At 48.6% G+C, this 11,917-nt stretch overlaps 1 protein-coding gene across 2 annotated transcripts in view; it reads left to right on the top strand.

Moving 5' to 3' along the window:
* Positions 1-11,917, top strand: part of DLG5 (discs large MAGUK scaffold protein 5) — a 127,762-nt gene that overhangs the window by 68,016 nt on the left and 47,829 nt on the right. For both annotated transcript variants that reach the window (XM_040485540.1, XM_040485539.1), the window contains 2 exons: positions 9,303-9,562; positions 10,815-11,127. In XM_040485540.1, coding sequence (XP_040341474.1) covers positions 9,303-9,562; positions 10,815-11,127 — 573 coding nt within the window. The remainder of the gene's footprint in view (positions 1-9,302; positions 9,563-10,814; positions 11,128-11,917) is intronic.

Raw genomic sequence — 11,917 nt, 5'->3', positions numbered from 1 at the left:
TGGCCAGAATAGGGAATATCTGAGTACTCCATCACCACCCCCCCCCCATTACATCTCCATTTCCATGACTCTCCCCCCCCCTTATATTCAATATATATATCTTGAAAATCTCACACTCCCAGTTATAGTCCAATACAACAATGTCCTAGGTTCATTCTACTTGCCTCCCTTTCTGTTTTTGCTAACTCCCTCTTATGGCAGTGTGAAACCACAGCAAGAGGCAGGGATGATAGCCCTGGATGAGGGTTTGGTGTGCCTTCTCTGCCCCGGGGGGCTGGGAGTGCTGGCCGCCCCAGTCTGAGGGCAGGCCGTCCCTCCCTGCCTTTACCTTCACCCCACTGTCTCCTTGCTCACTTATTTGTGGACATTTTCCCACCCTGGTTTAAATTTGGCTCAGTTAGCCTTTCACCTTGGGTTTGGCTTGGATTTTATTTTTCTGTGAGCGATTTCTCATTCCAGATGTGTTGCTGGCTCCATCTTAGCCTAAGGGGAAGCCCCATGGTCTTTCCAGAAAGTGGCAGAGGGGGACTTGTTCAGGGAGGCAGACCTCATCTCCTGTGGTCGTCTGTCCTGGAGATTAGATGTTGCATATAAAGCAGTGGCACTGTGTACCTGCGTGTGTGAAGCGCTCCATGGATGCTTGCTATCGTCGCTTTTATTCTAGTCCCATCAGTGCTGGACTGCAGTCTCCTCTCATGGAGGCTGTGGAGTAGTGGCCACGCCCCCATACACGGCTGGGCAGGATGTAAAAGGGGCCACTTTTGCCGTCAGCTTGGCAGCTCCTCAAAGTGTTAAACGTACAGTTCCCGTGTGACCCAGCAGTTCCACCTCGAGGTGTATACCCGAGAGAATTGAAAACACATGTTGACACAAAAACCGGTAATGGGAATGTCCATAGCGGCATCGTTCGGAACAGCCAAGAAGTGGAAACAGTCCGGATGTCCACCGACTGATGGACGGGTAAATAAAACACAGTGTATTCTCTACAGTGGAATGTCATTCGGCATAAGAATGAATGATGTGCTGATACCTACCGCTCTACGGATAAACCTTGAAAACGTGGCGCTAAGTGAAAGAAGCCAGTCACAGAAAGACCACATGGTGTATGATTTCATTTATATGAAATGTCCGGAACAGGGGACCCCACAGGGACTGATCGTAGACGAGGAGTTGTCTGGGCCAGAGGATTGGGAGGAGGGAGGTGAGTGCTAACGGGCATGGGTTTCCTTTCGAGGGGATGACAGTGTTCTGGGATTACGTCGCGGTCGTCACTACACAACCTTGTGGGTTTACGACCTTGTGAATACACCAACTCCGCTGACTTGTGCACTTTAAAGGGTGAATTGTGCAGCATACGAATTATATCTTGAAAACAAGACTCCAGTTGCCACCTTGTCGTAAAAAAAATGTCTGCCCTCATGAGGCATAAAGTTTCATTGCCTCCCGTTCTCTGACTTTCCTGAGGACTTTTACAGCTTGAACAAACATCCGGACTGAGATTATTCTTTCCCTTCCTCCCCTTTCCTGTTCTTCCCGCAGATGACATGGGAAGGTTTTCTCCCTGACCCCTCCAGCCCATGTCTTGTTCTCTTGTCCTTTCCTACAGCTGTGACCCTTGCGGGGGGTGGAGGGGCAGTTTATTACAACGGTCAGTAGGTTTCCCCACTTCTGGCCTGCTGGACTGGGGTCCCTTGGCAAGTGCCACCTTGGGACCCCATCAGGAAAGGAGGCTGGCTGCCGTGGGGGTGGGGGTGAGGGGACATCTCTGAACTGCCAGGACCACGTGCTGTCCTCAGCCTGGGCTGCCTCACCTTCACCAGGACTGAGGCGAAGCTCATTCTTGGGTAGGCCAGCAGCTGAGGAAGTGGGGGAGCAAGGGACACGGGGGTGGCCACAGGTTTCCTCCCCACAGGGCCCGAGGGCAAAGGTTGACCTCGCTGGACAAGGCTGGTTTTGTTGCCTGGCTCCTCCCACGCCTTGTTAACTTGAAGAGGCCCTTGCGGGGTAAATGGTGCTGTTTGACTTGCGTGTTTGCTTGAGGGATTTGTGGGGCTCCCCAGCCCTCTGCATGATTTATCTCCGAGGAAATGAGGCAGGCCTGGCGGGGAGGGGCGGCACGGGCTCTCCCACTTTCCCTGTGCGCGTGCGTGTGTCCACATGCCTGTGTGTCGGGGGAGGCTTGCAGCCTGGCCGGCCCATCTCCAGGTGCCGCAGTCAGAATGCGCCATCTGGATTCTTCTTGGTTGCCCAAGAGATCCTGGGCAGAGGTTGTCAAGCCTTGGCTGGGGGAGCAGTGTCTGCTTCTTTACTGCGGTGACACGCGCTCTTTGGTTAGAAAAGAAAAACTACAGACAACAGGGAAGTCACTCCCCCCACCGCAGCTTTTGGTGACTCCTGAAAGTTGACTTCTTTTCTCAGATATCCCGAGAAAGGGGTATTTCTCAGTTTCTGATGGGCAGGCCTCACAGAAGCCCAGCAAAACTAGTGTTCCTGACCAGTGTAGGGATGAGGGCAGTTCTCTCATCGGCCTCCCTGTGGGGTGCAGCCCAGCGGCCTGGTCCTGCTGTGTGGATGGAACCAGACCCTGGCTTTGCCCCTCCCCTGGGCCACTTCCTCCCCGGTCCTCGAGGGCTGGGAGAGTCGCCTGCCTGAGACGAGAACATTCCTGCCCGTCTCATCTTAGAATGCTGGACTGAATTTAGGTATTCTCTCTCACTGGGAATTGCATTAGTCTTGCTGGGAAGCTAAGCACTGTGTGTGCAGGCGTGTACGTAGGTCAAGCTGTCTATCTAATAAGACCATAGTCTTCTGATTATGAAAAGGAAAAATTCTGCACTAATAGATAGGATGGCTTTTCAAATTCTCTGGAGTTAACTGTGGCCATGATTTTCCCAAACTTCTTCAGAGGCTTTTGATCACATTCCCCCAGGCATGATTCTGAGCCTTGTTTGTAGAGGAAAGTTGAGAAGTATTTGGGGGCCTGCTAGCCTCTTTGAGTGGAAGCTGTCTGTCGGGAAAGGAATTATTCTACATGACTTAGGGCTAGAACGAGAATGAGAGGGTAGAAGTCGAGGAAGGTGGATTTCAGCTCATAATAAGCAAGATCTGGTCTTGCACAGTGGTCACCTGTGGTGCTGGGCTGCGGCTGAAACAACACAGCCTGGATCCCACCACTCAGCTCAGGCTGGGAGTGAGCATCAGAAAGGATTCCGGGATCTGCTCGGGATTTTCCCTGACTGACGCCGTCTCTCTGGGAACTTGTGACCCATCCTGGCAGCCGGTTCACTGCACTGGACTGTCACACAGGCTTTCATCCAAGCTCCTTATGGTTAGGGCATTTGGGGGCTATTGCCCTAGGAAGAAAGGCCCCACAGTGTCGACTCCAGATTCTGTTGCGGACTCGTGAAGATACCATGGCCCAAAACCCTTTGTGCTGTGCCAAGGCTGCCTTTAGAGCTAGCCGCTTTCTTGAGGAGGCTTGGAGGACGAGGCAGCTGAGGAGAGCATGCTGCTGGTCTGCCCAGGGCTGCCACCTTGTGGGAAAGCCCAGGAATGGCAGCAGTGCCTTTGTTCTGCAGAAGCCACTGGATGCTTTTGGAGCCAGTGGGGTTCTCACCTGGCTGAGGGGATGTTGCGAGAGTAAAACGTTTGAAGTAATTTTTTTTAACTTTATTTTTTAAAATTTACATCCAAATTAGCATATAGTGAGACAATGATTTCAGGAGTGGATTCCTTAGTGCCCCTTACCCATTTAGCCCATCCCCCCTCCCACAACCCCTCCAGCAACCCTCTGTTTGGTCTCCATATTTCTGAGTCTCTTCTGTTTTGTCCCGCTCCCTGTTTTTATATGATTTTTGTTTCCCTTCCCTTATGTTCATCTGTTTTGTCTCTTAAAGTCCTCATATGAGTGAAGTCATATGATTTTTGTCTTTCTCTGACTAATTTCACTTAGCATAATACCCTCCAGTTCCATCCACATAGTTGCAAATGGCAAGATTTCATTTTTTTTGATTGCCGAGTAATACTCCATTGTATATATATACCACATCTTCTTTATCCATTCGTCCATCAATGGACATTTGGGCTCTTTCCATACTTTGGCTGTTGTTGATAGTGCTGCTATAAACATGGGGGTGCACGTGTCCCTTCGAAACAGCACACCTGTATCCCTTAGATAAATGCCTAGTAGTGTAATTGCTGGGTCGTAGGGTAGTTCTATTTTTAGTTTTTTGAGGAACCTCCATACTGTTTTCCAGAGTGGCTGCACCAGCTTGCATTCCCACCAACAATGCAAAAGAGACCCTCTTTCTCTGCATCCTCGCCAACATCTGTTGTTGCCTGCATTGTTCATGTTAGCCATTCTGACAGGTGTGAGGTGGTATCTCATGGTGGTTTTGATTTGTGTTTCCCTGATGATGAGTGACGTTGAGCATTTTTTCATGTGTCAGTTGGCCATCTGGATGTCCTCTTTGGAGTAGTGTCTATGCATGTTTTTGCCCATTTCTTCACTGGATTATTTGTTTTTTGGGTGTTGAGTTTGATAAGTACTTTATAGATTTGGATACTAACCCTTTATCTGGTATGTCGTTTGCAAATATCTTCTCCCATTCTGTCGGTTGCCTTTTAGTTTTGCTGATTGTTTCCTTCCCTGTGCAGAAGCTTTTTAGTCTGATGAGGTCCCAGTAGTTCATTTTTGCTTTTGTTTCCCTTGCCTCTGGAGACATGTTGAGTAAGAAGTTGCTGTGGCCAAGATCAGAGAGGTTTTTTGCCTGCTTTCTCCTCGAGGATTTTGATGGCTTCCTGTCTTACGTTGAGGTCTTTCATCCATTTTGAGTTTATTTTTGTGTATGGTGTAAGAAAGTGGTCCAGGTTCATTCTTCTGCATGTCGCTGTCCAGTTTTCCCAGCACCACTTGCTGAAGACACTGTCTTTATTCCATTGAATATTCTTTTCTGCTTTGTCAAAGATTATTTGGCCATACATTTGTGGGTCCATTTCTGGGTTCTCTATTCTGTTCCATTGATCTGAGTGTCTGTTCTTGTGCCACATTTGAAGTTATTTTTAATTGGAATGTTTGAGGTACTGTCCACAAGTCGGGACACTCCAGTCTAAAAGCTGGACCTTTTCCAGTCACTGGTGGAGGCACCGATTGACGCAGAAGTCAGAACTCTTCCTTTCTCTCTTTGTGTCCTGGGCCTGTGTGGGTATGAGTCCTTGTGGGACATTTTTCTCACCCCTCACTTGTGGGCACTGCATTGGGTGATGTGCTTGGTGTCCTCCAGGCCTCACTGCCTGCACCTGGATACCTTCTGGTATCCTCAGTTTGTCCTGGACTCAGGGGCTCAGTTCTTATTTGGTAGCTTATGGAAAAGAATAATGTTATATCTCCATCTCACAATGTGCAGAAAAAAAAAAATATTCCATGTAGTTGAAAGATTTAAATTTTTTTTTTTTTCAACGTTTATTTATTTTTGGGACAGAGAGAGACAGAGCATGAACGGGGGAGGGGCAGAGAGAGAGGGAGACACAGAATCGGAAACAGGCTCCAGGCTCCGAGCCATCAGCCCAGAGCCTGACGCGGGGCTCGAACTCACGGACCGCGAGATCGTGACCTGGCTGAAGTCGGAAGCTTAACCGACTGCGCCACCCAGGCGCCCCTGTAGTTGAAAGATTTAAATGTGAAAAGTAAAACTAAAACTTTTTAGATAAAAATAATTGGAGAGTATCTTTGTGATCTCAAGGTAGGAAGGAGCTTCTTCAATAAAACAACCAAAGCCCAAACTGTAGAGGAAATGATTGATAGATTTTACTGTATCAAAATGGGAAACTGTGGTATAACATAAGTCATATACTGGGAGAAGATTTTGTAATAAATATAACAGGGAAAGGATTAGTGTCTGGAATTTAAAAATAAGTCCTACAAGAAGAGGAGAGAGAGGGGTGGGTTGGGAAGGAGGGAAGAAGGAAAATCAAAGATACAGACAGGCAGTTGATAGACGAGAAGATGTGTGTAGTCAGTAAGCAGGAGTCATAAGGAGAATTGCTCTGTCTTTCCAGTCATTTGGGGATGGGAGTTAAAAGAGCTCTTACTTGTCTATGAAATTAGCAATACTATAAAAAAATCTAACTTTCCCAATAGCCAAGAGGTAGAGACAACCCAAGTGTTTTTGACAAATGAATAGATAAACAAAATGTAGTAAATATCTACCCTGGAATATTATCCACCTTTAAAAAGGAAGGAATCTCTGTCACATACTATGGCATGGATGAACCCTGAAGGCATTCTGCTAAAGGAAGTCAATCCATCACAAAAAGAGAAATACTACATGATTCCATTTGTATGAGGTGCTTAGAGTTGTCAGATTCAGAGAGAGAGAATACAGAAGGGAGGCTCCTGGGGCTGAGGGGAGAGGGTGATGGGGGGGGCTGTTGTTAATGGGGATTGAGTTTCAGTTTTGCAAGATGAAAAAGTTGTGGAGGTGGGTCACACAACGGTATGGATATACGTAACACTACTGAAATGGACACTTAAAAATGTAAGAAAATGGTGAAGACTGTTATGGCCATGTAAACTTCCAACAAACAGGCAAAGAACGCAGATGTGTTCATGTAGTGAAATCCTACTTGCGTTGCTTGACCGCATCTCAAAAGCAACATTGAATAAAAAGGAGAACACATGGTATGATACCATAAGAGATTTTTATGAATAATAGGGAGAATGAATAAAGTATCGTGCATGGAGATGCGTGGCAGCAAATTTAGGGGAGTGATTGATTCAGGAGGGGAAGGGGGGGTGCTGGATAGAGGAAGAATGTGGTGGGGACTTTAGCAACACCCATAATGCTTTATTTCTTGGGAGAACAGTTCGAGACATGTGACAAGATAGCAGGATTAGAGCTGGGTGGTGAGTACTTTAAAACCCACTCATGTTGGTTTTTTTTCTCTCTCTCTCTCTCTCTAAAATAAATAAACATTAAAAGGATTTTAACTGCCAAATAACCTATTATTGCTTTTTAATTTAATCTAATTTTAATTTTTTTAATGTTTATTTATTTTTGAGAGAGAGAGAGACAGAGACAGAGACAGAGAGAGTGCATGCAAGTGAGTGGGGGAGGGGCAGAGAGAGAGGGAGACACAGAATCTGAAGCAGGCTCCAGGCTCCGAGCTGTCAGCACAGAGCCCGACACGGGGCTTGAACTCATGAGCTGTGAGATCATGACCTGAGCTAAAGTCAGATGCTCAACCGACTGAGCCACCCAGGCACCATCCCAATTTTTTTTTTTTAACATTTATTTATTTTTGAGACAGAGACAGAGCATGAATGGGGGAGGGTCAGAGAGAGAGGGAGACAGAGAATCTTAAGCAGGCTCCAGGCTCCGAGCTGTCAGCACAGAGCCCGACGTGGGTCTTGAACTCACGAACTGAGAGATCATGACCTGAGCCGAAGTCAGAGGCTTAACCGACTGAGCCACCCAGGCGCCCCTATTACTGGTTTTTAAAAATGAGTTTGTATTTCAGTGTCCTTGCCTTGTGAGATTTCCTTTGCAGGAAAGAGTTTTGCTTGAAAGAAGAAAATAAGGAAGCCAACTAGGAAAAAAGGGAGCAACAAGAGTAACTGCCCCGAATGGGCAGATTTGTGGGGTGCCCTTCCTCTCTGATGTCTGCGATCCTGGGAGCTAGGGCTTACATCTTAGGGGAACAGACTCACCTTCCTTGTCTCTGGGATTCTGACTTCTGGCTCTCATTTGTCATGTTTATTGAGAGTGGACATTCCCTTCCAAGGGAGCGGTCGGTATCCTAGCTTCTTCTGGTTCTTGGTGCTGCGAAAATCTGATAACCCTGGGTCCACACTGAATACGCAGATGACACCTGGTGTGTTGCAGTCGGAAGAGTTAAGCGAGCTTTGCTGGTTGAGTCCTATCATTGGAGGAGCAAGGAAACTGGAATCCAGAGATGTGGAGTGACCCACCCAAGGGCTCAGATCCCCTGTCGTGCTTAGCAGAAGTCAGAAGGCCCCTGGCAACTAATGAACTCATCTTGCTGTTTACCCTTTAGAGCAGCACCTCGAGTGAACTTCAGTACCTGTAATTCAGAGTAGACCATCCTCTTGCTTACAAGCCTTGCATGGTTCCCATCTCGCTCAGGGTACAGTTTTTGCTTGCTGTGAGCTTTGGAGCTGTGCCCACTTCTGCATCCTCTTTTCACTTCAGCCTTGTTTGTGGGGCTCTGACTGGAGCCCTGCCCTTCTCTTCTCTTTGTGCCTAGACCATGTGTGCTGGTCCCTGCCTCAGGGCCTTTGCACTTGTTCACCTCTGTGTGCTCTAGCTGCTGCTCTTCATTTGCATCCAAGCTCAGAAGTCACCTTCTTAGAGAGGCCTCCTTAAGCCTTAGCCCCTCTATATTTTCTTAGTAGCCCTGATTATGATCTGAAGTTATTTTAGTTATTATTTTTATAATGATAACTCTCTCTACCTCTCTACTTGTCTCTTTGTGTTTGTTTCTGCCCATGAGGATAAAAGGTCCCTAGGTCACAGTCTTTACATGACCTGTTCAGCATCACCGGCATCTAGAATATGTTAGGTACTTGTACTGGGGGTCCTCAACATCTCCCCCCAGGTTTCGTGATTTGCTAGGAGGATGTATAAGACTCGGCATATAATCACACCCAGGGCTAAAAATTTCAGTGAAAGGATCCAAAGCAAAATCAACAAAGGGAAGAGGTGCGTGGGACAAAGTCCAGAGGACTTTGCGAGTTTCTGAGAGTCCTCCCCTGCGGAGTCACATGGGACACGCTTAATTCTTCTGTCATTGAATTGTGACCTACTCCCTGCCCCGGGGTTTTAGTGGGGTCTGGCCGTACAGGCACCCTCTGCTGAGCATGTACTGAAATTCTGGACTCCCAGGAGAAAACACGTGCTCAGCCTAAGCCACGCTCTGTCCAGTCCAGGCACGGGGACCCCCTCATCGCCTTGAGGAACGTTTTACATGAGTGTAGGGGACTGCTTGCCATTGAAGTTCCCAGCTGCCAGCCAAGAGTCAGCTTGTAAGCAGGTCTTTCTAAGGATAGACGTCTCGGGGCTGCAACAGTAACTCCTTTCTCCCTCTTCGGAAATATTTGTGAGTGAGTGAATTGGCCAGTGTGATTGAGAGGCCTGTGGAATCACATCTCGAGCCTCCCAAAGGCCAGAAGGTGTGGCCTCCCCTCCTTTGTCAGCAGTAATACCCCTGGACGGAGGACAGTGGCGAGCCCGCCCTTCCTCCTGTCCTCAGGTCCTTGGTAAGTGTGTCTCTCTGGTCCCTAGGTGTTGAAACACAACGGGTCGTCAGAAATTCTCAATAAACTGTACGACACGGCCATGGACAAGCTGGAGGTGGTCAAGAAGGACTATGATGCCCTGCGGAAGAGGTACAGCGAGAAAGTTGCCATCCACAACTCCGACCTGAGCCGCCTGGAACAGCTGGAGGAGGAGAACCAGCGTCTGCTGAAGCAGACGGAGATGCTGACTCAGCAGAGGGACACGGCCATCCAGCTGCAGCACCAGTGTGCCCTCTCCCTGAGGAGGTAAGAGCCGCCCGTCCGCCCGTCTCCTGTGCGAAGAGAACGGCCAGAGGGCCAAGTGGGTCTTCTCTGCCTTGGGACCGCTCTCCTTTGTGGGCTTATTGTTATCTGCAAGGCTCTCCGCTGTTCCCAAGGAGTGAAAAAAAAAAAAAAAAAAAAAAAAAAAAAAAAAAAAAAGGGAAGGCACAAGTGACTGTGCGTTTTCATTTGAAAAGAATATTTTGGAAATGTTTTGTTGGCACTCAGTGTGGCTTGGGAATTGCACTTTTTCCTCCCGTCTGAACAGCTCTGATGTGTTCTGATCACCTCGTTTCTTACATCTCCTCATAAGCCTCTCCCTTCTGTGTCATCTACCCGCCCAGCATAGGAGAGTTATTCATCCTAGGCATTGTTTCTTCTAAAATTTCACTTTTTTAAAGGTATAAAATCTGTAGGGAAGTGACCCTTGCCCTCAAACACTGTTTCGTAAGGTACATTCCTGCAGAACCCCAGTTCTCTGGAGGGTTCACTGGTGTCCTATGCATGCTGTTCTCTGGATGTAAAAGGGATTAGGAGTTGCCAGGTTATACTTAGACAGGTTATACTTATACGGTTGCCAGGTTATACTTAGACAGAAGTCTGCGGGACTTCTCAGAGCCTTCACTCTGATACTCTGTACTAGTCTCTCCAGGAGGGGGACACAGTGTTTCCCAATGTAAGGCCATCAGAGAACACACTTTTTTTTTTTTTTTTTTTTATGGCGTTTCATGAAGGATTGGCATTCTAAAGAACATGCATTCACAAATGCTTCTATAGAGCTGCAGGCTCTGATTTGCAGGGTTGCCTGTGTGGAAGGTGCCTCCTGGCCAGAAGGACTCAGCTGTGTTCTCGCCCCAGTCACCCACACCCAGGCCTTATCATCTGTATCTGAAAAATGAGGTGGTCGGACTAAATGATCATTAAGTCCATGTTTACCTCTTATATGCTGCGATTCTAGCATCGTTTTGTTTTTATTTTTTAAAAATAATGTGGCTTGACTGTGGAAGAAATACACTGTTATTCCTAGTAGAGCAGAGGGCATGAAGTCCTCAGATCAACTTCTGGTATTTGTAAAGGCTGAGAAAAATTCCAGGTCCGGGGGCACCGGCACTCCGTGACTTTCCTCTGTCGGAGGTGCGGATGACCTCACTCGAAACTTCATGCTTGACTGTCCAGTACGGCGGCACGGCCTGGGCAGGTCCCCGCCCCCCGCGTCCCAGCTGCCTCTCTCCCCCAGGTTTGAGGCCATCCACCACGAGCTGAACAAGGCCACAGCCCAGAACAAGGACCTGCAGTGGGAAATGGAGCTGCTGCAGTCGGAGATGACCGAGCTGAGGACCATGCAGTTAAAAATGGCAAAGGAGTCGGAGAAGTACAAGGAGGAGCGGGATGCCGTGTACAGCGAGTACAAGCTCATCATGAGCGAGCGCGACCAGGTCATCTCTGAGCTCGACAAGCTGCAGACCGAGGTGGAGCTGGCGGAGTCCAAGCTCAAGAGCAGCACGTCTGAGAAGAAGGCGGCCAGCGAGGAGATGGAGGCACTGAGACAGGTGGGTGTGGGGCGGCTGGCCTCCCGCCTCGGGGAAGGCAGGGCGATGGGGGCCACGGCATCCGCACTGGTAGCCTCCTCCTGTTTGGTCTGCGTGCTGGCTGAGTTATCGAATGCGGCCTGGGTAGCTGCTGAGCTCACACTTGGGGCCCGGCTCTAGCGTGCCGCAGAGCATGCAAAGGGAAGTCCGACTGTGGTCCGGGCCTTGGAGCTTAGAGCATAGCAAGAAAGTTGCAGGACATGCACAGACAAGCGTGGGCTCCGCTCACAGGCACTCTCACACCCAAACCCTTGGTTAAGTGATTGTAGATCAGCCTTGTGTTGATGGTCAGTGTGTGTCTCAAAGATTTGCTCACTGAGAAGCAGGATCCCAAGGACAAGGGCTTAAAGCCATCCATACCTTTGGCCTTGTGAATTCAGGAGAGCACCCTCAAGGATTTTTTTCCCCTCTACATCTGAGGAGTCTGCTCTTTAAAGGGATCATCTGGACTCCGGCTGGGAAGATGTGATAGTAGGCTGAGCACAAGGCCCTTCCCTTGCTCCCTGGGGCACATGGCCTCCAGGTTCAGCTGCTAGGGGTTGAGTAGCATCAGAACTGAGCCAGAAAGCTTGACTCCTGAGTGATCAGCAAGGAGTCTCTACATCTTTCCTACCTGAGCCACCTTGGCCTTGTTGCTAACATATTTTTCCCTCAGGTTCATGTGTGTGCTTCTGGGGTTCGTGTGGACTGGTGGACTCCTCCTATTTGAGATTCCCTTCCCATCCTGTTGGTTGGGAAGAGCTGCTGAAAT

Source organism: Herpailurus yagouaroundi, unplaced genomic scaffold, assembly GCF_014898765.1.
Source record: "Herpailurus yagouaroundi ecotype Mexico unplaced genomic scaffold, PumYag 163, whole genome shotgun sequence".
NCBI classification, from domain to species: domain Eukaryota; kingdom Metazoa; phylum Chordata; class Mammalia; order Carnivora; family Felidae; genus Herpailurus; species Herpailurus yagouaroundi.
This window is presented reverse-complemented; position numbering and strand designations above follow the sequence as displayed.